Source organism: Podarcis pityusensis, assembly GCF_964106645.2.
Source record: "Podarcis pityusensis genome assembly, chromosome: 15".
NCBI classification, from domain to species: domain Eukaryota; kingdom Metazoa; phylum Chordata; class Lepidosauria; order Squamata; family Lacertidae; genus Podarcis; species Podarcis pityusensis.
In genome coordinates, this window is record NC_138040.1 from 24,399,646 (window position 1) to 24,424,813 (window position 25,168).

General features: G+C 48.7%; 1 protein-coding gene and 1 long non-coding RNA gene across 7 annotated transcripts in view; one reads left to right on the top strand and one right to left on the bottom strand.

Moving 5' to 3' along the window:
• LOC308464377 overlaps window positions 1-25,168 on the bottom strand; it is a 532,762-nt gene that overhangs the window by 156,370 nt on the left and 351,224 nt on the right. The gene's annotated exons all lie outside the window — the stretch shown is intronic.
• Window positions 1-25,168, top strand: part of NECTIN1 (nectin cell adhesion molecule 1) — a 197,376-nt gene that overhangs the window by 117,873 nt on the left and 54,335 nt on the right. The window contains exon 7 of one of the 6 annotated variants that reach the window (XM_080983555.1): window positions 14,230-23,043. The exons of the other annotated variants lie outside the window; for them this stretch is intronic. Within the exon in view, the coding sequence (XP_080839681.1) occupies window positions 14,230-14,774 (545 nt within the window). The 3' untranslated portion in view covers window positions 14,775-23,043. Of the gene's footprint in view, window positions 1-14,229; window positions 23,044-25,168 lie in introns of those variants that run through there. 6 annotated transcript variants of the gene reach the window in all.

The following is a 25,168-nucleotide window of genomic DNA, read 5'->3' on the forward strand; positions in this document are numbered from 1 at the left end:
AAACCCACTCGGCCATGAAGCTCACTGGAACCTTTATTCTAAATTCAAAATGCTGGTTCAGAACTGAGCCAGTGTGAAATTTATTATTTGCTTTCTTATAGAATGCAGCAGCCAGACTGGTGACTGGGAACAGCCGCCGAGACCATATAACACCGGTCTTGAAAGACCTACATTGGCTCCCAGTACGTTTCCGAGCACAATTCAAAGTGTTGGTGCTGACCTTTAAAGCCCTAAACGGCCTCGGTCCAGTATACCTGAAGGAGCGTCTCCACCTCCATCATTCTACCCGGACACTGAGGTCCAGCACCGAGGGCCTTCTGGCGGTTCCCTCACTGCGAGAAGCCAAGTTACAGGGAACCAGGCAGAGGGCCTTCTCGGTAGTGGCGCCCTCCCTGTGGAACGCCCTCCCACCAGATGTCAAAGAGAACAACAACTACCAGACTTTTAGAAGACATCTGAAGGCAGCCCTGTTTAGGGAAGCTTTTAATGTTTGATGTATCATAGTATTTTAATATTCTTTTGGAAGCCGCCCAGAGTGGCTGGGGAAACCCAGCCAGATGGGCGGGGTATAAATAATAAATTATTATTATTATTATTATTATTATATTCCTATCCCCCTTTTTTCCTCCATGAAGCTCAAGGTGGCATATGTGACTCTCCCCTCCCAGCTTTCTCCTCACAACAACCCTGTGAGGTGGGTTAACTGGGTCACCTATTGAGCTTCGTGGCTGAGCAGGACCACAAAATCTGACCTCCTGGGGTCCAGTTCAACACTCCAACCACTACTCCATGCTGTCTTCTCCAGTGGTTTGAGTGTCACAATAGGACCTGAGAGCCTCAGGTTCAAGTCCCCAAATGACCATGAACTTGCTGGGTGACCTTGGGCCAATCTCATGCTCTCACCCTGACCTACCTCACAGGGCTGTTGGTAGGATGAAAGTGAATGGGTGGGAGAACCATATTCACTGCCTTGAGCTCTTGGAGGAAATCTGCAACATTGGTGTAATAATTAACAGGACAAATGAAGTGTTTCATGCCCCGTTTCAGCTACATGTTCTAGATGTGCAGTTAACTTCATGGGTAGCATCCCAAAGTGGTAAGGTAGACTATACCATTTTTCAGACTTCAGGGGTACCATTCCTGAACTTTCCCTCCCATTAAAAAAATTGCCTGCAAATAAACAAGAAATCTAACAAGTCGTGGCAGTTCCTCGCTCAGCCTTCTCCCTGTGGTACTAATTTTCAAGCTGCAAATTTTGTTGTTTTGTTTTTTAACGTTGGGGAGAACTCATAAATGTGCCCTCCCCACCCCTGTCCGCAGTCAGAATGAGCACAGTCCCTTCAGGACTCTTCCACCTCATCCGTCTCCCCTCTCAGAGCAAGCCACAGATGGTTTCTAAAGAGGATTAGACAAAGTTATGGCGGATTGGTCTATCGGTGGGGAAATCTAGCGTTACTCAGGTGGACTGCTTGGCCTTTTCCAGCAGCATGTCCCTACACTTAATTGGTTTAATTGGCAGACTAATTGGCGACAGCGGATTTTTAATCCGCGGGTTGGAAGTTAAGGAGACCTCCTTACTTATTTTTATTTATTTTTCCCCGCAAAAAGGGTTGTTTTCGTTCCGATGCCGTCACAGACGGCGCAAAACTGCAGCAACTGCGTCCAGCAGCAAATAGCAGAAACAGTTTTTGTTGTTCTTGAGTTTCAGACCTTTTAAACGCTCCTTTCAACGGCGGGGCTTTCGCCTGTATGCAAATCCGCTGCACGGTTTAATCGGTTGGTTAATGGATGCATCAGTTGAAAAGGCGGGTGATTAATCAATTAACGGCTCTCTTAAGCACGTTGACAGTCTTAATCGGAATAATTGTCGGTAAGGAATTGAGCAAAATGAAATGAAACAAAACAAGTAATAAGCAAAATGCCCCCCCCCTCCCTCAGTATGGATTTTGATGCCCTGAACAGGGAGGTGGCGGGCAGGCGGGCGGGGAGAGCCCAGGTGGCAAGTAAGGTGGCTGGTCAGGAGCTCCTGCCAGGAGATACCACGTTTGCTGGGATTAGCAGCTGTCTCATTAGACCAGGATACATAAAGCAAAATCCTTGTTAATCATTCATGGCCTCGGAATATGTTTATCCGGCTCTCCCCAAGGGCCGATTAGGCTAGCGATGGAGCAGACTCCGTCAGCCTCTCTGAGGCTATTACAGGTAGATTTGTTTGGGGCTTGTGGGCAATTTAGGCATCATTGGCAGAAAACCCTTTTCTCCCCCAAGAACAGCTTGCCGCACATTCAGCTCGAACCACCAAGCAGCCAGACAGTCCCCAGGGGCAGAGGCGACCCTCACAGGGTAATCTGATATAGCCATGGCCGTTCATGGCTCATGCAGTCATTATTTGCTTTTGTTCTGCTCTGATCAAAGAGGTTATGTAGGTTTTGGGAGGGCTCCAAAACCTGCACAATCTGTTCTGCTCAGAAATTATGAAAAAGGCGGGCAGTGGAATTAATGTGCATGAGGACTAGTGCAATTCCTATCACTTTGTTCCTTTACTTCCTCAGATATTCAGCCTTCCCAAATGCACATACCGTATTTTTTGCTCTATAAGGCTCACTTTTTCCCTCCTAAAAAGTAAGGGGGAAAGTGTGTGCGTCTTATGGAGCGAATGCAGGCTGCGCAGCTATCACAGAAGCCAGAACAGCAAGAGGGATTGTTGCTTTCACTGCGCAGCGATCCCTCTTGCTGTTCTGGCTTCTGAGATTCAGAATATTTTTTTTCTTGTTTTCCTCCTCCAAAAACTAGGTGCGTCTTGTGGTCTGGTGCGTCTTATAGAGCGAAAAATATGGTATTTGGGACAGTTGTCTGCCAGACTGATTTATTTATTTTCTTGCAAGGGATCTGAATCATTCTCGTATCACACGCCATCATCAACATTCTGCTTTTCTATCAAAAAGTTCCCAGAGTGGGTTCTACAAGAGAAGGAAAACAGGAATTTCATAGAGAATAAACACTTAGGGTTGGCTATGGAAGGCAGCAGCTGAAACCATGTTTTGCAGAACTGCATGCAACCCTTAACCTGGAGGGGGGAATTGAGTGGGGCACAAGTGCTGCTCTGAATGGGGCAGACAGTCCCACTGCAAAGGCCCATAGAAGGCTCCCCAAGTCTCCATTTACTGCCAGCCCTCCTGAAATAGGATGTTCCAGGGGTGGTTTGGAGGTAGATTTGAATCTGCGGGACCCTGAGCCTCCTTGTTCCACTAAGGGGCCCTGAGATTGTGCCAAGCTGGAGCTAACGTCATTCATTCCCCCACCAGCATTCCTAATTGGTTTCAAGGAGGGGTTGTTCTCAAGAAATCCTTGCCCACCCAAGTTCCCCCCAGGCTCTTTGAACTACCATCAGCCCCAGCCAACACAGCCATGCCCCACTCAGCCCCAGTCACATACATCTGGGCCGGGCAGATGAGAGTCACAGCCCCCAATGTCTGATGGTTGATGAAGGTTACTGTAAACTATCTATTGCAGATGTGATCCACGGTGGCACATAGCATGCACAATTGACTCGATGTTGCAAAGCCTTGCACATCAAGCCTCTGTGCTTTTTATTAACTCCGATCCGGCCATAATGTTCTGAAACCTGCTGCCTCTTTGGCAGCGTCGACAAATGTGTGGTTTTTTGAATCAAGAGCTAGAAGACATGGATCATCATGTTATTTATTACTTGGTTATTTCTTGAATTCCAAAGGAGCCCAGGGCAGCAAACATATCTGCAATAAAGCACAAATAAAAGGAAAAGGAAGAGATATGTTTAAGACATTTTAAAACATCTAAAAAGGCTAAAATGCAATAAATCGTGTGTCTGGATAGAACTGTTGAAACAGAAAAGTATTCAGTAAGTGTCAGAATTTCATTACTACCATTATTATTAATTTTCTATAGTGCCTTCATCTGATGATCATAGGGTAGTTTACAATGATGGTGGCTGCCTAACATCAAAAGGCAAGGAGTTCCAAAGGACATGTGCTGCCACGGTAAAACTCAGAATGGGCTCTGTGTGGCCCTTGCAGATAGTTCCCATTCTGTGGATTGAATTGATCAAATAGGCATATACAGTGGTACCTCGGGTTACAGACGCTTCAGGTTACAGACGCTTCAGGTTACAAACTCCGCTAACCCATAAATAGTACCTCGGGTTAAGAACTTTGCTTCAGGATGAGAATAGAAATCACGCGGCGGCGGGAGGCCCCATTAGCTAAAGTGGTGCCTTAGGTTAAGAACAGTTTCAGGTTTCGGACCTCCAGAACGAATTAAGTTCTTAACCCGAGGTACCACTGTACAGATTAAGTAAACTTGTCCCGAGCTGTTAAGGGTTTTCCATACCAATAGTAAGACCTTGAACTCACTGTGTTTCAAACTAAAATGATATTTATTACACTGCCTTGAAATTCCCAGCAAATAGTCATCTATGCAAAACCACAGATGATCCCAGATCGAAGAGCCCTCGGAGAAGGCTGTCTCGGGAGTTTTCGTGCTTGCAGTTGATCATAAACAAACACGGTTTCCCACAATGCTCTTCCGCCCTGCAGATTCTCACCCTGCCTTGGGAAGGAAGGAGTGTGTGTGTGTGTGTGTGTGTGTGTTTGCCTGCCTGCCTGCCTGGGCCAACCCCCTGATGATGAGCTCCCAGCACTGGCTGCAAGCTGGCATTAAGAGTTACAGCACATTAAAAAGATGGATAAGTGGAAGTTTAATATTTTATTCCCACAATCTGTTCACGTAATAGCTTTCTTGGCGTTGCAGGACATTTGTCAGCCGAGGTGAATCCAGGCTGCAAGACGTGCAACTTCATTACGGCCGGCTTGCTTGTGTGTTTGGGGGTGCGGAACGAGGAGGAGAGGCTTAGCGGCACCCACACGTGTCTTCGGAGGGGCTTCCCAAGGATTTGCATGTTGCCCTGCAGGGGAGCACGCTCCACCAAGCATCTGTGGGCGCAGAAGCGCAGGCATGCACAGGGAAGCTTCACGCACGGGCGCACAGATGCAGAATCAGCCAGAGCTACGCAGTTGGAAACGAGGCAGGATCTTCCTCTGCTGCAGTCGCGCGCGCACCCAGACGTTCAGTTACTCATGTTTCCTCACACCCCTGTGCAGTAATAAGAATGGAAAATGAGCGCGTTGGATCAGGCCAACTAGTCCAGGATCCTCATCTCACTGTGGCCACCCAGAAGCTTGTGGAAAACCCATAGATAGGACCTGAGCATGTGGGCACCAACTGTACCAGCTCCCTTCAGCCCCCCCAATAAAATATTTGAGGAGCCCCCCCCCCCCAAATTGATAGGCATTGCCATTTCACTCATTGTCCCAGGGCAGGTTACAGCAATTAAAATGCAATATTTAAGAGCAATTGAAAACACTATGGGTCCTAAAAATATGCCCAAGCAGGCCAGTGCATGTTTTTGCAGCCAGCCAGCCTTCATTTATTTATTTTATTGGGGGGGGGGGCAACCAGATGCCCAGAAAATTGGGCTTGGGGAGAGTTGGGTTCAAGTCCCATTTTAGCTGTAAGGATTCAGAGTAGCCCTGAACCAGTCGTCGTTTCTGAGGCCAGTCCACCTCACAAAGCTGTTTTGGGGGGGAAAGTTGGTGTGAGAGGGGAATAAACTTTCAGCAGCCCTAGGTACCTCCTTTGCTAGGATCGGGTACAGGGCTTATCTGACACCCACACACCCAATATTTTATTAAAGTTGGTGCCCATGCCTGAATGCAACAGCACTCTCCCCCGTGGCTTTGAATTGCATTTAGTTGATTGGCAGTTTAATGCTTACACGCGATTTGGCTGTGGAGTTTTCTCCGAGACACTTTTGGTTCTCGTTCATTGTGCGAGGAGGAAAAGGAAAGGAAACTGCAGGAAAGTGATGGTGCAGTTTCATTCCAGTGACAAGCAAGAGGCTTTGCTTCTGAAAGCTCACAGCAGGCTTCCCCAACCTGGTGCCCTCCAGACATTTGGACTACAACGCCCCAACAGCTGCGCTGGAGAGTTGTAGTTCATCGTGCCTGGTTGTGAGAGGCTTCAGAAAGTTATTTCGCACGAACCTCGGCAACCTCCTGACTAGAGGTTTCAGTGACACTCGCATTTGTTTTGAAATGAAAATGGATTCTTGGGTTTTTAACCAGAAATCAAACAGGGATGTGCACATCTTTAATCAGATGACAGCTTTAAAGGAGGGCATGTAGGAGACAATGATTGTTGGTGATGAATTAAGCAAGCAAGCAATAGAGAATGAAAAGCGTTCCGGCATAGATGGAGACATCTCTGGATCCAAAGTCAACAATTGGGGGAAATGGGAAGAGGAGAGGGGAGATACGAGGAACTGTGAGAAGGTGCCACTTTCAAATCTCTTATTACCTGTCCCTTTGGGCCCAACTTGAAGGAAAGCAACACATTTCAAATAGGTAAATGGACAAGTAAATTGCACGGTAGCAGAGCACCATCCCAGGCACTCCCATTCAGGAGTGAAACTCGACTGCTTTGAAACCTGGCCTCCTAGTCTGCAGGGCAGGGGGGGCAGGATGCCAGCTCCCACCTCAGTCCCCCGCCAGGAAGTGCTTGATTGACAAGCAGTAGGTGACCCTGCAGAAAGATTAAATCCTAAGACCCGTCTGGCATCTGTCCTGAAACCTATCGCAGGAGCCTGGAAAGCCGACGGCAGCTGCTGAACCTCTGGGCGAGTCCCCAGTGGTTTCAGAAAGGGACATTGCACACAAACCTACCCTTTCTCTCTTCTTTGGCACAATACCCTACCATAGGGTAGAAAAAGCAGTAGAGGAGCCTGCTGGATCAGTCCAATTGAGTTGTAGAGTTGGAAAGGAAGCCCCAGGGTCATCTAGTCCAACCCCTTGCAATGCAGGAATCTCAGCTAAAGCATCCATGACTGATGGCCAGCCAGCCAGCATCCTTGTTCTCACAGTGGCCAACCAGGAAGAGAACTCTTCCACATTATTTCCTCTAAACATGGAAGCAAAGCCCAGAGCCATTGTGGCTAGTAGCCATTGAGAGCTCTCTCCTCCATAAATTTGTCTAATCCCTGCCTCCTGGGGGAGTGAGTTCCATAATTCCTGCAGAAGAAGGACTTTCATTGTCCTGAACCTTCCTGAGGTTTGGTGTGCCAGAAGGCTGGGAAGGGGCAATAGCTGAGTGGTACAGCACCTGCCTTGCCTTGCCTTGCCTTGCCTTGCCTTGCCTGCAGAAGATCCCAGGTTGAAACCTTAATGGCATCACCACAGGGGAGATGAAAAGGATTCCCTGTCTGAAACCTCAGCAGAGTCACGTCCAGTCTGTGTAGACAAAACTGAGATCAATGGTCTTGACTCAGCATAAGCCCACTGACTATGCCCCTATGGGCTGGGTAGCCACAAGCCACAAGCCACAAATCCAGTCCAGAGTTTCATTGAAGCTTGTCTCCACCCACTTTTAGAATCATATCCTGATGAGCATCATAGTGGAGAAGGGATCCATGCTTAGCCCATTCCCTAAACACTCCACTCCAGGCTTTGCAACTTGCTGCAGGAAGAGGTGGTAGAATTAAGGTAGTGTCATGTAGCTTTCCCCAACCCTCCAGAGGGTGCTGAACTACAACTCTCATCATGCCTGGCCATTGGGGAAGGCTAGAATAGCAGCTGGATGTAAAGATAAAGGTAAAGGGACCCCTGACCATTAGGTCCAGTCGCAGACGACTCTGGGGCTGCGGCACTCATCTCGCTCTATAGGCCGAGGGAGCTGGCGTACAGCTTCTGAGTCATGTGGCCAGCATGCAGCTCATGGAAACGCCATTTACCTTCCCGCCGGAGCGGTACCTATTTATCTACTTGCACTTTTGTGCTTTCGAACTGCTAGATTGGCAGGAGCAGGGACCGAGCAACGGGAGCTCACCCCGTCGCAGGGATTCGAACCGCCGGCTTTCTGATCTGCAAGCCCTAGGCTCTGTGGTTTAAGCCACAGCACCACCCGCGTCCCGCAGATGGATGTACTGGTAGCCAAAAGGGAACTCTGGCATTTGTATGTAATATGGTTGAAAGAGGGGTGGGAGAATGAGGAGCTTTTACCATTCAAAAGCTCTCTCCTTATGCTCAGGACGTGTGACTTCAAATACGACTCTGCGAAGTTCTAATGAGAGAAGCAGCCCCTGAGATTCTGTGGCAGAAAGGGAATCTAGAAACTTGACAAATGGAAGGTCTCCCTCCAACCTCTGTTGCGTGCTGGAAAACGACGGCATGGCGTGCCTCCGCGAATAATCAGTGTGAGAGTTATTAATTTGGTGTGCTGTGTTTCCATCTTCGTGGGAAGAGAGGGGAGGCCCTCTCTGGGCATCTTTTGCTGCCATGGCCCCTCCAGCTGTCTGTCAGCAACAGGTGGGACCCACTCAGTGCCAGCCTTTCCTGGAAAGGATCCTACAAACCTCCTTGCCCAGAAGAGGAGAATCCCCGACTCCCGTGCAGGCCCCTGTTCGCACTCATCGCTCTTTCCTAAATAAGTCCCCCATTGTCTTTCGCTTTGGCGGGATCAAAGAAACGCAGCAGCCTCGGCCCCATTCCAGAGCGAAACCCAAAGCGATCCCTCTATTCTCTTTGCTTCCAGCTGCTGCCCCAGGAGATAGAGCCATTGGCAGCAGGACAGGAAGCCTTGCCTGAATGCAACAGCTGTCAGAGCAAAATAAGGAGGGGGTGGAATCCGAGGTAGCCGCTTTTCATGCCCCTGCCCACTGTTTTAATGGGGGGGAGGACAAAAGAGGTTTATACGCCACCAAAGGGGGAGGAGAAGTGTGATGGATTCTCTTTAAACCGCTCCCCACCCTCTCCCTGCTTCCTATGTCATGGCAGGGCTTTAATCCTCTCCAGATTGTTTTCCTCCTAATGGGGTTTTCAGATGCAGCAACAGACTCCCACCCCCAGTGCAGATTTGCAGCGAGACTGGGCCCCTTGGAGACAAGGGGTGTCCCCAGGATTTCTGAGGCTGGCACAACCATTTTGCAAGGGCCTGTCCGAGCCATTTCGGTGCCAGAGATGGGGAGCCCCAACATCAGACATGCACACCCATTCATTGGCTTGGGGGCCCAATGCACCAGGAAGCAAATGATCCTGCAGAGTGGGCTAAAGGGCTGAATGGTCAGACAACAGTCTTGGGTAGCTTCTTAGATTTAGACATCACCAGCGGGAGAGAGCACTCAGGTCTTTTATGCAGGCTTCCCAAAGGCATCTGGTTGGAGAGCAAGATGCTGGACTCGAACATAAGAAGAGTCTTGCTGGATCAGGCGAGTGGCCCATCTAGTCCAGGATGTCGGGCTTTGGCCAGGTATATTCTGCAGTGGTGCAGGCCTGTGGTGTGTGTTTTCTGCCGCTGTGCAATGTGCGAAACGAACCACACAGGACAGACGGTGCAGCCGAGACGCCTGAGTGAGGGAATCTGGAATGATCCCTGCAGAAAGGATAAGTTATTCATCATCAGCAGAGGTCAACTTTGGGCCAGCAGAGCTGGGTGGAAAGACGACACTGATGTGGGATTGGGGGGGGGGGGAGTCAAAAGCTTGTATGCCACTGTGTTGACCCATTGAAATTAATGAACCTTAGTTAGATACAACCAGGGGTTTCTTTCGGCCAGAAATCGACAAAGCTCAGTTCTGGCACCTCTGAAGTGGAGGCATTCATGGTGAGTTCCGGCAACTCTTCAAAGTCACCCATCAACTTCAGTGGGTCTTCTCTGAGTAGAACTAGCATTGGATGTAACCCCGAATCTTTTGTCTTTTGGTGGACCTGGCTGAGAAAAAGCCAGTTAGGAAGAGCTGAGGTCCCAGGTAATTTTGGAGCACGCAAACAGAGGTCATAGTCCAATGGGGTTGCAGGTGAGAATGCTCCTAATTCTAGAGTTAGATGTAATCTGGCCTTCAAGAAGAGGCAATGTTGTGTAATGTAGCATTCAAAGTGTTGGACTATGACAGGAGTGGAGAACCTCAGGCTGTCTTCCTTGCCTCTGGATTTTGCGTGGCTGAAATGGAGCCTGTTGCAGAAAGTTAAGAGTCACGGCCATAGCTCTGCCTACTTTTGGCCTTGCCTCCACACGCTGTTGCCTCTGTCCCCACTTGCTGCTAGAAGGCATGCAGGCCTCAGGCTGGAAGAAGAAAAAGGCTCCCCATCACTGTTTGGCAGGGGACAAATCATTGCAATTCCACATGTCTTCCCAACCCTGTTGCAACCTGGCATCTCATTGAGGTTTCTGAACATCTCCGTGCAGTCAGACAATGTGAAATGTTCCTAGTATGACTGGCTTGGGAGAGGGAAGGTTGAGATACAGGCTGAGGATCTTCTGAGCTTCAAAGGGAATCCCAACGGTTTGGGATGACGCTGTTTGTAGAGGATCTCCCTGTCCTTAGGGGATCTCACAGGAAAAGCAACCCTGGCTTGGAGCTTGTTTCTTGGACAGAAAGGGAGGAAGGAAGGCCTCGTCCGCAAAGGATGTTTGCAGAGGGCAAAGGGGGCTGCAAGGAATCTCAAAATGCTCTTGAAAGTCGCCTCCCCACCAAGAATCTGGGGCGCAGAGCTGGTCTCTACCGCCACCAAGTGGCGGTGTGGTGAACGTTCCTTTTCATTATCCCTTCCATAAGATGGTTGTCCCTTTCTCTCAAAAAAACAAACAAACCCCTTCCCTTCCCTTCTTTTCTACTTCTGGTTCCCCTTTTGCTCTTCCTCCTACTCTGATTGGTATTTCCCCCACAAAACTGGGTTTCCTGGGCTTGTAGCCAACTCGGTTCCGCTTGGAGAAAACCCATTGAAATGAACTACTCTAACGTAGTCAAGGGCCCTACTCTGAGTAGGACTAGCCCTGGATTGAACCCACGGTCTCCCGAAGTCATTGAACAGTGAGCTTGCCAAATTTCTAACCAGCCGCTGCTCCTCTGCCCCTAAGCGGAACCCTACCTTGAGTGCAACACCACCCAGCCATTTAGCAGGCAAGGCTTTCTGTGCGATAGGAAAGGAATAGGAAACATCCCTGTGTGTCAAGCCTTATGTTTCAAGCCCAGTAAAAGAGAAAAAGACAACTTGGAGGCAAAGGATAAATTGGGGGGGGGGGGAGCAGGGAAGCTTTGAGAGAAGCAGAGAGACTGGATGCAAATGCTGTAAACTATAATCTCTCTCTCCCCACCCCACCCCAGCCCACCCCTAACCACAATTCACCTTGCAGGCGGCATTGGGGAAGGAGAGATCTGTGGAAGTGTCATGGCAACAGGGTGTCACAGGGGCGGGCACACAAGTGCCGGGGGATTGTGTGAAAACAAACGGCATCTTGCTATTTTGCTACTGAATTGTTAATAATGGGAAGTGTGGCATGGCGGCGGGGGGTGATGGGTGAGCTTGGAGTCTGAGCCCAGAGTTGCAGTCTCCTCTGGAATTGAGAGACAGGCAGAGAAAGAGGGTGAAGATCTCCCCTCTCCCTGCTGTTTTGCTCACCCCACAGGTTGCAAGTGAGGAACCTAGGGAGCTGCCTTATACCATTCACGCCATTGGTGCATCTAGTACTGTCTACTCTGACTGGCAGAAGCTCTCCAGGGTTTCAGGCCTGGATCTTTGCCCCAGCCCTACCTGGAGACGCAAGGGATCGAACCTGGAACCTTCTGCATGCAAGGCAGACTGCTGTACCACTAAGCTATGGTCCTTGTTCGTGTTGTGCAGGTCTGCCCTGGTGGGAGATGGGCTCCTTTGCTCGGTCCCTGGCAGCACCCTCCTTACAACTGCAATGGAAAGCTTGCTCGGTCCTTTGGGGTGCTATGTTTGGGGGGATGCATCCTCTCCCCACAAATGTTCCCTGTCTAGGGCTCTTGGGAGTGCAGGGCTGAATTTGCTACGCCCAACTCACATGGTGCAATAGGGAGGAGAGAGGACTTCTGAGCAGATTGCAGAGTGCACCAAGGAGCAATCGCAGCCCCATGTGGTGGGATCTGGAGGGCAAGGTTTCTAGACTGGAACATGTAGTGAAAACAACTTGATGGTTTTTTTGGGGGGGGGGAGATGAGAAAATATACTGGTGGGGTTGACGGAGGCAGGTGAGCCTGGGATTTGTGGTGACGGGGCAGGGAGGCTTTTCAGCTGTAGGATTCTGGCATGCATCTTAAATTTGTATGCACCAAACAAGATCCCCCTCTCTCTGTCCTTCCTTCATTCTTTCTTTCCTTCTTTCTCTCCCTTGCCATCCAGCATTTGCTTGGGCTAATTTGCAGCAACGATAATGCCTTTGGCTCAAAGCCAGGCGTCTAACCCCAACCTCACCCCCGCCCTGTTCTGAGTTCTTGCATGACCTTGGCCGGTCTACCTTCTCGCACTCATTTTTCCATTTCGTGGAAGACGAAAAAAATACTTCCTCTATTGTGAGGAGAGAGAAGATGGGATGGGAATTGGTGCTTTGGTGTGAAATGGATGACAGGGTGTACCATGGAGGTTTGTAAGTTTGAGAGCAGTGGGAGAGGGTTGCTGGTAGGAAACCATTCCCTTCCCTCGGGGAGAATTGAGGGTCAACATAGTGAAACTGGCCGGGCATAAATTTGTGAGAAGCCCCTGCTTCTCATGAGGTGTCGTTAACTTAGGGAGTTTGCTCTACCCCACCCCAGCCCGGATGCAAAGGTGACCACTGCCTTGGCACCAATGGTTTTGGCCAGTCAACTCCATGGAGGGATGTGGGACTCGGCAGCAAAAAAAAAAATGAAGCCTCCATATACACACACAGTCTACCCCTGAGTGCCGGATTTTACAAAATCAGTAAATAAAAAGGTGTAAGCGAAACATGGATAACTCATACAGGTTGAGTGGCTTTCTCTCTGGGTGCAGATATGGGGTTAACTTGGTGCAGATTATCATTATTTAAATAAATGCAACACATCCCTGCTGAATACAGTAGGTGCCCTGATGGAACTTCCTTTCAGTGCTGGTTTAATGGATTGCATCACATTAATATTTTCCAAAGCCTCTCGCAAATTTTTAGGGCGAGCTAGGAGAGGACGTAATACCACATCCCACCACTTGGGTGTCTGGCTCACACAATCTCTCATCCCCAATTTTCAAAGAGGAATAATGGCATGATTTGGACATCTGTGGGGCGAAGCCACATCTAATGAAATGTTACCTTTCTGTGAAAGAATGGGGGGTCTCTTTGAAGGGAAGAGTGTGGTGGGAGAGGGTGCCTCTCTTTTAAACTTTTCAGGTGTGCCTGCTGTTTATCCCTGGAAAGCTCACACACAGGGGTCTTATTCCAGGCAAGCTCTAGAAATCAGAGCTGATTCCTAAGTGGGGTGCCCATTGAGCTGAAGCAAATAGTCACAGATAGGAGTCCACCCACCCACCCAAAACCAAATTGGACAATATGACAGAATTTGCAGTTTTGCAAATAGCTGCTCTTCTTTGAAAGATTTTTTAAAATAATAATAAAAATACCAATAACCTTCCTGTTTTATTCTCTTTGTAAACTGCTTTGAGGTTTTCTTCAACCCAGCGGTATATAAATTTTAAATGCATAAACTGCCTGCAAAATTGCAAACTCGAAGCAAGAATCATTCAAAGTTGCATTGCAAATAGGATGCTGCGTTTTTAAGGCTCAACGGCTTCTATCCACCTGCCTCGATTTTTCATGGGATCTTAACATCTCTGAGCGGGAAACTTTATCAAACACGTACCAAACAGCAACAGAAGCCCGATGATCACCCACTGTCAAATATTCTGCGAATATTCGGCAGATGTTCTTCGAGTGCTCAGGATAGGGGTCAAAAAATGTGGGGTGGAATTTTGAAGGGAAATTTGAGGAGCACGGTGTCTTCAGCTCTGGTCCCCAACACCTAAAGATATTTCCCTGGGGTGGGGTGAGTGCATGCAGTTGGCATTTCAGAGCTCCTGGCTCTGAGAGGAACATGGAGTCGGCATGTTCCGATGCGCTGGGCTGATGCATGTTGCTAACTTGCTTGCGCTGACAGAAGCGGACTTTGAGGCTTAATTCGACGCACAGAGGCTGAGCAGAGGGCCTCCGTAGGTAGCCACCCCCCCTTCCCCGACTTTTCCCTCCCTTTTCCCTTCTCCTCATCTCCCCACTCCCACCCTCCCCGATATATATTTTTTTTGAATTTGGTTTCTTTAAATTCTTAAAGCATGGTGTGGCCGTTCCTCACAGACTGACGCTTGTTCCCCCTTCCATCTGTCTTTTCCTACCCAGAATTCCCCTACACCCCGTCTCCACCGGGCACATCCGTGGCGCAGTCGACCATCCCCACCGCTGTGATTGGGGGCGTGGTGGGCGGAGTCTCCCTGGTCGTGGTGCTGGCCGTGGTGGTTTTTGTCGTGCTCCGCCACCGGCGCCACACCTTCAAGGGCGACTACAGCACCAAGAAGCACGTCTACGGCAACGGCTACAGCAAAGCCGGCATCCCACAGCACCACCCGCCCATGGCGCAGAACCTCCAGTACCCCGACGACTCGGACGACGAGAAGAAGGCCGGCCCGCTGGGGGGCCACAGCTACGAGGATGAGGAGGAGGACGGCGCCGGAGGGGACCGCAAGCTGGGCGGGGGGGCCCCCGGCAAGTACGAAGACGACTCCAAGCGGCCTTACTTCACGGTGGACGAGGGCGAGGCCCGCTCGGAGGCCTACGACGAGAGGACACTCGGTTTCCAGTACGACCCCGAGCAGCTGGACATAGCCGATAACATGGTCTCTCAGAACGACGGGTCTTTTATTTCCAAAAAGGAGTGGTATGTTTAGCTCGCTCCGGCCAACCCCCCTTCTCTTGCCTCCTCGCACTCGCCACGCGCTGCCTCCGAGCCCCAGGGCCACACCAGCTGTCACGCACAGCCCCTGCGTGCCCTCCTCACGCACGAGCCCATGCGCGCACACACACAACACACATCGATCAGGGCAGGGTGCGTAGTGTGACAGAGACTCTCTGTTTTTTTGTTTTCTTTTCCTTTAATGAACTGCTGCTGGTTCAGAGGCAACCAGGACAAGGCGAGGCAGGAGGGGGCTGGTCGTCCGTTTTATCCATTTTTGCTTTTGTTGTGGGGGGGGAGGGAGGGGTTTGGGAGAGGGGGGAACATTTCTCCTTCCCTGCCCCCCCCACTCCCTTAAGTCCTCCACCAGATCTTTGTTCCCTAAAGTGTTGTTTCTGTGGCTTTGGTGTTAAGATTCCTTTCCTTTTAATGACTACTGCCCACCCTTGTATAGTATACTGAACCCCCCCCCCGAAGAAACCCTTCTGTTTGTAGTCTTAAGGTGTCTCTTTGTCAATATTTGGGTTTCCCCTCCCGATGCCCCCCTCCCCCCCAACACACACAAAAAACACTGGAACTTGTATGTTGTCTTAACGTTGTACGGGGGACGGGGGCCTAAATCACACACCAATGAATTTTTTGGACTGGGAGGGGGGCCACAAAGACAGAAAGCACAAAAAGCTCAGATGGTCTGGGGCAAAGGCATCTCCACCCTCAACTGGGCTTGTATATCTGTATCTGTATATTCATTTGAGCTCCTGTTGCCGTTTCCCACAATGCACTTGTGGTGGGGAAGCGAAATCCACCAGCCTTGTGTGTGTGTGTGTTTTTTTAGGAAACATAACGAATGACTTGATCATCAAAAGAACAACCGTGAAAGTACAACAGGAAACTGCATGATATCCAGGAGGGCAAGTGTAGCAATTTTCCTCCTGTGTTCTCGCTTTGCTTTTTAACGATTATTGTTATTTTCAGTTGGAGGGGTGGAGCGTCCAAGGGCCATAGCTCAATGGCAGAGCACTGCTTTGCATGCAGAAGGTCCGGAGTTCAGATCCCGATAACACCTCCCACATAGGGCTGCCTGAAATCCCAGAGAGCTGCTGCCAATCAGTGTGGACAGTACTAAGCTAGATGGACAAACAGTGGTCTGGCTCAGTATAAGGCAAGCTTCCTATCTCCCTAAGTTTCCCACAATGGGCATGCCTCATGAGGCTTTTGGTACGTGTTCAGAAAACTATGTGTGTTATCAAAATTTGCTTTCTCCCCCCCCCCGCCCCCCCCACATAGATAAACAAGGAAGGGGCACCACAGAGTCAAATTGGGCCCAACATAGAGGTTGCCAATGGGCCATTCGGCTCCCGTGGCTCTCTCTGCTAACTCCTGCCAACCTCTTGCTCCTGGTTGGCTGCGCAGAGTGATTCCCTTCCCACGTGCTCAGTGTTACTTGAAGGCTGCAGGGGACAGGCCATAGCTCGGTGCTCAAAGGTGGGCTTGCATGCAGGCGGTCCCAGGTTCGACCCCCAATGGCATCTCCAGGTAGGGCTGGAAGAGAACCCTGCCTGAAATCCCATAGACCCTCTGCCAGTTAGCGGAGACAGTACTGAGGAAAATGGACTCCACAGGGGATGCGGGTGACACTGTGGTCTAAACCACTGTGCCTCTTGGACTTGCCAATCAGAAGGTTGGCGGTTCGAACCCCTGCGATGAGTGAGCTCCCGTTGCTCTGTCCCAGCTCCTGCCAACCTAGCAGTTTGAAAGCACACCAGTGCAAGTAGATAAAAAGGTACCGCTGCGGCAGGAAAGTAAACGGCGTTTCCGTGCACTCTGGCTTCTGTCACGGTGTCCTGTTGTGCCAGAAGCAGTTTAGTCATGCTGGCCACATGACCCGGAAAGCTGCCTGTGGACAAACGGCGGCTCCCTCGGCCTGAAAGCGAGATGAGCGCCACAACCCCATAGTCGCCTTTGACTGGACTTAACCGTCCAGGGGTCCTTTACCGCTTTTACCTTAGAGGGACTCCATATAAGGCAGCTTCCTGAGGCCTGGCTTAGTCAAAGGGCAACGTCCCACATTCTCAAGTGTTGCTCTATGAAGGAGGAAGAAATCTCCAAGGGCTGGATCAGGCAAGTTGTTGCCTCCTCCACAGGATCAGTGTTTGCTTGACCATGCATTCATACCCATCATTGCTTGCAGGGAATGGAAGTGGGCGTGCTGATAGCGTTTCTTTAAATATTGGGGACTTGGCAGGCAGCAGCCATTGCCACAAGGAGGAGGTTAACATTTTCAGTGGCTGCTCACTGTGTGCATAGCTTTCATTCCCACGGCTCGTTGATCGCTGGAGGCTTCTCTCAGTCTGACCACAGGGGACTTCTGCCATGTGACATCTTTCAGGGTAGGACGAAAGACCCCCTCCATCTGTTGCATGTCTTGAGGGAAGGCAGGAGCAGGACATGTATACCGCAGGGGAAATGGATCCCAAAATTTTCTGCATCCGGGAGGCCGAAATTCCGCAACCTGAATAAACGACACATTTGTTTGCATTGATATGACTAGATGTGCATCATTTCCTCCTATGTTGAGAGTTGAGTTTTCAAATAATCTGGATGGTGGGAGGGGGCGTCATTTGCTTTTTTCAAGAAAGGGGTGAGGAACAGAGGAAAAACACAGAGGTGTTTTTACAGGCAGTAATGAGATCTGGAAACTTGAGCCCCTCTCAGATGTCCCGTGTCCATGGATACTGGATATGCATAGATCAGAGGTGGATCTTGGGCTTAGGCACCCCAACCTGTGCACATTCAGTGTCCGCAGTGTTTTCTTGTAGTGAAATCTGATACATCCAAGATCCCAAATATCTCTCCAGATGGCTTCAAGACCATGGCCATGTGGAATGCACAGAGAGATCTGTACGTAAGCTGTTGGCTCCTTGTAAGAGAAAACGAGAAAGGTTTCAAACAAACAAAAAGCAAGTCCTGATCTAAATACTGCATCTGTGTCTTCAATAGCCACAGGGCACAGAGCAGTTTGTCAAAGGCTCTAGCAAAAACAGAGGCAGCATCTGCTGCATTCCTCTTGGAGGGATCTACTCTGCAGGCTTCAGCAGTCATACGCTCTCCCCAGAGAGCCCTGGAAATGGTAGAGCATGTTCAACACAGTCAAAACTACAGTGCCCAGGATTCTTTGGGAGGAAGTTATGCTGGCTAAGCTGCACTATATGTTTAAAGCAATACCATACCACTTTAAACAGCCATGGCCTACCCCGAACAAAGAATCCTGGGAAGTAAAGTTCGTTAAGAATCCTGGGACTTGTCAGGCAGCCCCTGTTCTCCTCGCAGAACTACAATTCCCATAATTCTCCTGGAAGAGGGATTGTGTTAAACCCCTCTGAGAAGTGAAACTCTGTGGAGGGAATAGAGGTCTCTTAACAATGCTCAGCACCCTTAAATTATGTGCCACAGTTGTGGTATGATAATGCTTTAAATGCATAATGCAGATGGGACTTTATATATGCTGTTTTGATCCTGGACACATCTGATCTGTAGGCATATGATGGCCAATATCACAGACAAACCTATCCTCCATTTGAAAAGCCTCTCTCCAATTGCCCATGTAATGAGTCAATTTGAAGTCCAACGCCCAAGACAGATTTCCTGTATGTACATCTTATGCACTTGTTCTTCTTAATCTGCCATGGAATGGGAAGGCAAAGCAACCACCAGCCTTCGTACCGTGCCTGCTGAAGCGAGCAGGACTCCAGGTTTGCGGCAGATACCACTTCCATATAGACGTACGACAGCACCCAACTGGAGCTTCCAGGCCACGCTTGCGAGGCAAAAGAGGCGGGTGTTAATTTGGCATGCAGGAGAATGCGCGGGTTCCGCGTCGCTGTTTGCGCAGCATCGATAATCTGTGTAGGAAATTCAGCATGTATTAAGCGGCCCTGAATTGGATGCAAGACCCCCGCGGGACCCTAATTAGCAAGGCTAAATGATTCACAGTTAATCCATAGCGTGAAATAAGATGCCTGTAAAAGCAAAAAAAAACAGAACAAAAAATTATGGATCAAGGCTTTTGTCAGTGCCAGGCCTCTGATAACACTAGGAGCATCCATTGCTGCAGCTGTAGGTATCTGGAGATTCATGTTGCCATCATCCCTGGCCAGTGGCTATGCTTTCTGGAGATGACAGTGGGTCACCCAGTGACCTTTGGGGACTCATAGTTGGGAACAACTGCAGTATAGACCCATAGATGTATAGAAGCATCAGGTGGTTTTGTCGAGATACAAGATTTCTGCTTTTCTCCACCAACACCCCACCAAGAACCAGGAACCACCAGTAATCCTAGGAAAGTTTGTGTCTCTTGAAATGCAAGCAGCTATTGAGCATGGGCTCAGTTTTCCTCGCTTTCCTTGAAATTTGTTTTAGGCAAAGGTTTATTAGCACCTCAGAAAGGTGGAAAGTCCATCTGAGAAGTATTCAGAAATCTTCTGAAACTGCTTTAGGCTACTTTTATCATTTCTGAGCATGTGTTGCTTGAACAGAACACAGACTGCAAACCTATAAAAATTTCTTTTCTTTCCCCCCAAAATTTGGTTGCAATGTAAATTTAAAAATTAAAATAAGCGGGAGGATGGGTTGATTCGAAAGCTAACCTGGTTAATGCATAAGGGGATGCCCAGTTAACTCTTGATTCACATCCATTACACCAAGTCCTGAAGAGCGCAGCTCATAGAGGCCTTGCCAGGAATCACCAAGACTAGAACCAGTATTATTTTTCTTGAAAAAGAGGTGCCAGAACTCACCACGAATGCCTCATTTGTTCTCTTATAATAGCAATGGCACCCATCTGAGAGGTGCCAGAACTAAGTTCCAGTTGAAAAAAATTCTTACTAGAACCGTAGGCAGTTTTGGGTTCCACTGCTTTTTCTGGTGAGCCACCAGAGGCATAAAGAGGAAGGAAGGAAGGAAGGAAGGAAGGAAGGAAGGAAGGAAGGAAGGAAGGAAAAGGCAGAGTTAGGGCTTGAGCATAAAAGGGGGGAAATGAACTTTAACATGACAACCATCATGTTTTCTCTCCCAGAAGCCCCTTTAGAGTGAGGGCAAGAAGGATTGCCCACAATCTGGCTTCTGGTCGATGCCCATAGTGATATAGCATAGTTCTGAAGCCAGTTCAGAATGAGGACAATGCTTCCTGACTTCACTATTCACTCTTAACCAACTTATGAGAGTAAAACAGTGTTGCATCCACTGCAAAATAAGTGGCAGCAACAAAAGGAGAAGGACTGGGGCAGTTTGGGGAAATGTAAAACAAAAAAACCAAACCATAAGTTCAGCTATAGTTTTCTTCTTCTAGGTATCAGCATATCTTCACCCCCACACCTAGTGTATTGGTTGTGCATGGCTCAACATTTGGGCCACATTCAGTCCTTGTTCATAAGGATCTCCGAGCACATTCTGAGCCCGCCCAGTTTTCCCATTTATTGTCTCCACCTCTCTTCTCAATCCACTTTGCTGCTAGTTTGGAGACCAGCTTGTACTGAAACTGCTGGCGTGATGAAGAGGTCCCACAGGCCTGATAGAGAAGCCCCTTAAGGTGTAGACTGGGAGTTCCTCACTCTTGTTGTACTTCTTAGAGTGTTACATCTTGTATCAGGCTCTCCAGCCACTGAGTCAGACTGTAGGTGTTGAGGTGGCCATTTTGTATGCGATTGGGGTGCATAGCAACTTTGGCACAAGCCGCGTTACAGAAGGAAGACACATTGGTTGCTGTTTGGTCCAGAGACTTGGAGATGACACAGTAAAGCGGTTGCGGGCAATCCTTTGGTCCTCCAGATGTTGCTGGACTAAAACTCCCATCAGTGACTGTCCATTGGCCATGCTTGCTGGGGCTGATGGGAGTTGTGGTTCAGCAACATCTGGAAAGCACCAAGTTGGCAGAGACTGCTAGAGACCCAACATCCTGTTCCCAACACCAGGCAGCCATCTGCTGCCTGAAATTGCACAGCCATGGCACAAAAGCAGCAGCCCCTATCCTGTTGTCTGCAACATCTGGTTCTCAGGGGTAGACTGCCCCTGACCTGGAGGTTCCATTTAACTTTTATGGCTAATAGTCTGTTGTTAGAACCACTCCCCATTTTTTCTCGATCCCTTGCCCATTTTGATTAATGTGAGTTTGATCCCAAAGATGTGCAGTGGGGTGGTAGGAGAATAGTGCTTCTGGGCACAAACCTATCTCTGTCACCCCCATTCCTGGACACCCAGCAAAAAAGGTGGGGGGAAGAAAACTGTTATCGGCCAAATTAAATCCGTTTGAAATAGAACATGGCAGGTGTTTTTCTGATGGGATTTATGTCTGGGATTACCCATCTCAATTTACCGTAGCGATTTGATTTCCCTTATTTAATTATGGGACCAATTTTCTTTCCTCGCCTCCCTTTGAATAATTTTTATTCAGCTCATTTAAGAGAGAGAGAGAAAGGGAAGGTTTCCTGTAAGGGGGGGGCACCAACGTTGGGGTGGTCTTGATTGCAAAACAAGACGCATACTGGGGAAGCCATTTAGATTTTTAAGGGGGTGGTGATGCCGGAAAGCCGCTCATTATTTGGGTAGAATCGCCAGGAGATTTGGCCAAAGGGGTTTTTTCAGATCCTTAAAATGAAGACAAAATATTGGATGCCAGAACATGTGAGTGGGCAGTTGAGGTATGCTTAGGCTCCCTGAGAATTCTGTCAGGGAAATAGTTGGGAATCTACAGCCACATTCTCGTCATACATTTGAAGCACTACAAAACAGCCATGGCTGCCCCCACCCAAATTCTGGGAGCTGTGGTTTTTTAAGGGTGTGGAGAGTTGTTGTGAGACTCCTATTCCCCTTCCAGAGCTACAGTCCCAGAGTGGTTTAACAATCAATCCCTCTTTGTGGGGAATTCGGGGAATTGCAGCAGGTATCAGAATCCCCTAACAACTCACAGAACCCATAATAAACTACAGCTTCCAGGCGCCATGACTGTTTAAGGTGGAATCCTGGCCTAAATCCAAGTTGACTACAACTATAGTGGCCAGCTTGGCCCAGCGACTGTGTGAGCCCAGGCCCGGGGGTGCCATGTGCATGACCCTGGCACCGAAATTTGTGGGTGCTTGGGTTCCTTCATGGGGAATTTTGTGGGTGCTTGGGCACCCAGGATCCCAGAGAGTTGGCACCTATGGTGGCCACACTCAGAGTGACCAGCCTTTTGGGTGGTGGGGCGAGCCACTCTATCCAAATACAAAACCTTTCCAGCTCAGGTGATCCCTGAGATCAGTGTCTTTACCTGAAGTGGAGAACAGGCGAACATATCACTGGTTGACCTTACAAAGACAAAGGGCTAGGATCCTGGTATTTATTCAAACTCGGGCTAGCCAATCCTGAAGCCTCATACCACTTGGCAGTCACAGGGAACCATGTTGCACAGCCTGATCCCAATGTAGTTCCATAAACCAGGCCCCGGTTTAACCCTGGTCGTCCGTGTCACTACTGGAACCCGAGGGCGTTCCTGACTCTGGAACGATTAACCAAAAGTACAAGGGTGTGAATTTTTTGTGTTAACGTGGTGCTAAATGGGGAGGGTGGGGGTATTCTGTTTTGCTAGAACATTCCGTGGGTCCTTCTTCTCTTGAAAGCGAATGTATATGTAATGGCTCTCTAGGGTAAGATACTCAAACCGGTGTAAATAGATAACCATGGGGATTAATTGCACACCAGATGAAAACTTGGATGATTATTTTATTTTCCATTTAAAAAGAAAAAGAAAATCTCCAAAGTGTTTTCATCCACTCGTGACTGTATCCACACCCTTTTCCTCCCTTCTCCTCCCATCCCACCTGCTGCTGTAATGATCATTGTGACATAAGATAAATAAATAAAAACAGCATTCGAGAAAAAAAAATCTACTTTTTTGGTAATCTGTGTTGTAAGTGCTTTTGTAAAAAGAGAGAGAGAGAGAGAAGAATATTATGAATAATGTAATGGACTGAAATTGCTTTTATGATTATTATTTTTTGTTTCTTTTATTTTATTTCTTTTTATTTTGTTTCCCCATTCTTTGTAATAATAACTTTTGTCGTCGTTCCTTTTTTTGTTTGGGCTGAACTGGGGGATTTTTCATTTTGGGGGAAGCAATAATGGCTTTGCCCTCTTTTACTTGTATAAAATTTTTAAAAAAGAGAGAACTAGTGGTTCAACTGTGGAAAGAAATGTACTTTTTTATAAATAAAGAATTTTAAAACAAGGAAGCTGGAGCGCCTGGATCTGTTTCTTCTTTGGAAGCTTGCAGCGGGTCTGGTTCTTTGCCTCCTCTGGACCACCAGCAAATATATGTTGGATGGAGGGGAAACTGGCAGCAACATCAGCTACTCTCAGGCTCCCTGCGGCTTCTGTTAACCTGCTGTCGGTCTGCTTGTAGTAGCTGGATTATGGTGCATAGAAGCCATTTTGGAAGGAAGCTGCTTGGCAGGCAGACACTTCCTTCCCTTCCCTTCTCCTTGTCCTCTAATTCTCCCTTTTCTTCAGGGGAAAAGTGCAAGGGGTTCCTCCTAAGCCATGGGTAGGCAAACTAAGGCCCGGGGGCTGGATCCAGCCCAATCACCTTCTAAATCCGGCCCACGGACAGTCCGGGAATCAGCATATTTTTACATGAGTAGAATGTGTCCTTTTATTTAAAATGCATCTCTGGGTTATTTGTGGGGCATAGGAATTCGTTCATTTATTTTTTTTCAAAACACAGTCTGGCCCCCCACAAGGTCTGAGGGACAGTGGACCGGCCCCCTGCTGAAACAGTTTGCTGACCCCTGTCCTAAGCCTCTTCTTCCTCTTACAGCATTTATCCATAGCTAAGTGGCAGAGCATCACCTTTCCTTGCAGAGGGTCCCAGGTTCAGTCTCTGGCATCTCCTGGTAGGTCTGGGAGAGATCCCTGTCTGAAACCTGGAGAGCCACTGCCCATTAGTGTAGACAATAGAACTGGGTGGACCAGTGGTGTGATTCGGTAGAAAGAAGCTTCCTTTATCTTAAGGGCTGTAGCTCAGGGTTAGAGTATCTGCTCTGCAGACAGAAACTCCTAAGCTCAGTCTCCACTAAGGGCTGGGATTGTCCCGCTTCAGATAACCCTGAAGAGCTGGTCTGTGTAAATGATACTGAGCTAAGAGCACCAGTAGTGTGACTTGGGAGTAAGGCAGCTTCCTAGGTTCCCAAGCTCATTCCCCACATGCCCTCCCAAGACATCCCCATCACCTTGAAAGAAGCCTACCTCCAACCAACCCCTTCTGTGTCTGCATGGCACTAGCATAGACATTGACTGCTTATGAGCCTCTTGACCCTTTCCTCCCTTCTCCACTGGGGCATGGCCTGCTCATGTGCCCAAATATACACACAAAAAGAGAGAGCATTTCAATGCCCTGCTAGATCAGACCAAAGGGATGTCCAAACCGGGATCTTGTTCTCACAGTAGCCAACCAGATGCCTATGAGAAGCTCGCAGGTAGAGTCTAAATGCAACAGTGCTCTCCACCAGGTGTGATTCCAAGCAACTGGTATTCAGAGTCATGCTGTCTCTGAAAGTGGAAGCAAAGTATACCTATCATGACTAGAAACTGTTCATGCTACTGGGTTTGTCTAAGCCCAAGTGGGGCAATAAGTCTGGTTTCACAGCTAAGCCAATCCACCAGTTGTCCGTTTCTGTGCATGGATGTAGCCATACTGTTGTTGAGGCTATAGGCTGCCCACATTTGGGGGCTGCCCAAACTGACCTGTGACTGCCTGCCTCATCTCTAACCATGGGGGCACCTCTCCACAAAGTTGCTTGTGTTAATAACCATCTGAGGGGCTAAGCTTTTCTTTTTAAAATGCCACCTGATATGCCCTTGCAGTTCATGGGCCACAGTCTCCGTCCTCTCTCTGCTTGTCCCTAGTCTGGGATGTACAAACTGCCCTTCAGAACTCTTGGTAACTTATTAAAGTTGGGGGCCAGGGGGGTGGGATTGCCTTCACTGAAGTTCATCAGATGTTTTCCTTACCTGAATAGGACTATCCAGATTTCATGATTAGGTAAAGCTCAGTGGCATCTTAGGAGTTTACAGAAATTCCACCACTCGAGGAATGTCATCCGTCGTACAATTTCCCACCTTCATTTGAAATGGCAGAGTTACTTCACTTTTAAGGCAGGGAAATCCGATCGCCATCTTGAAATTTCATTTTCAGTAACCTGGGGTGGAGAACCAATGGACCTCCGGTTAGTGTTGGACTCCCAACTCCCATTAGCCACCATGGCCAATGGTCAGGGCGGATGGGAGTTGTAGTCCAAAAATATCTGGAAAACCCCTAGCTCATCACCCTTTGAGGTAACTGCTCTATGTTCATCAGAT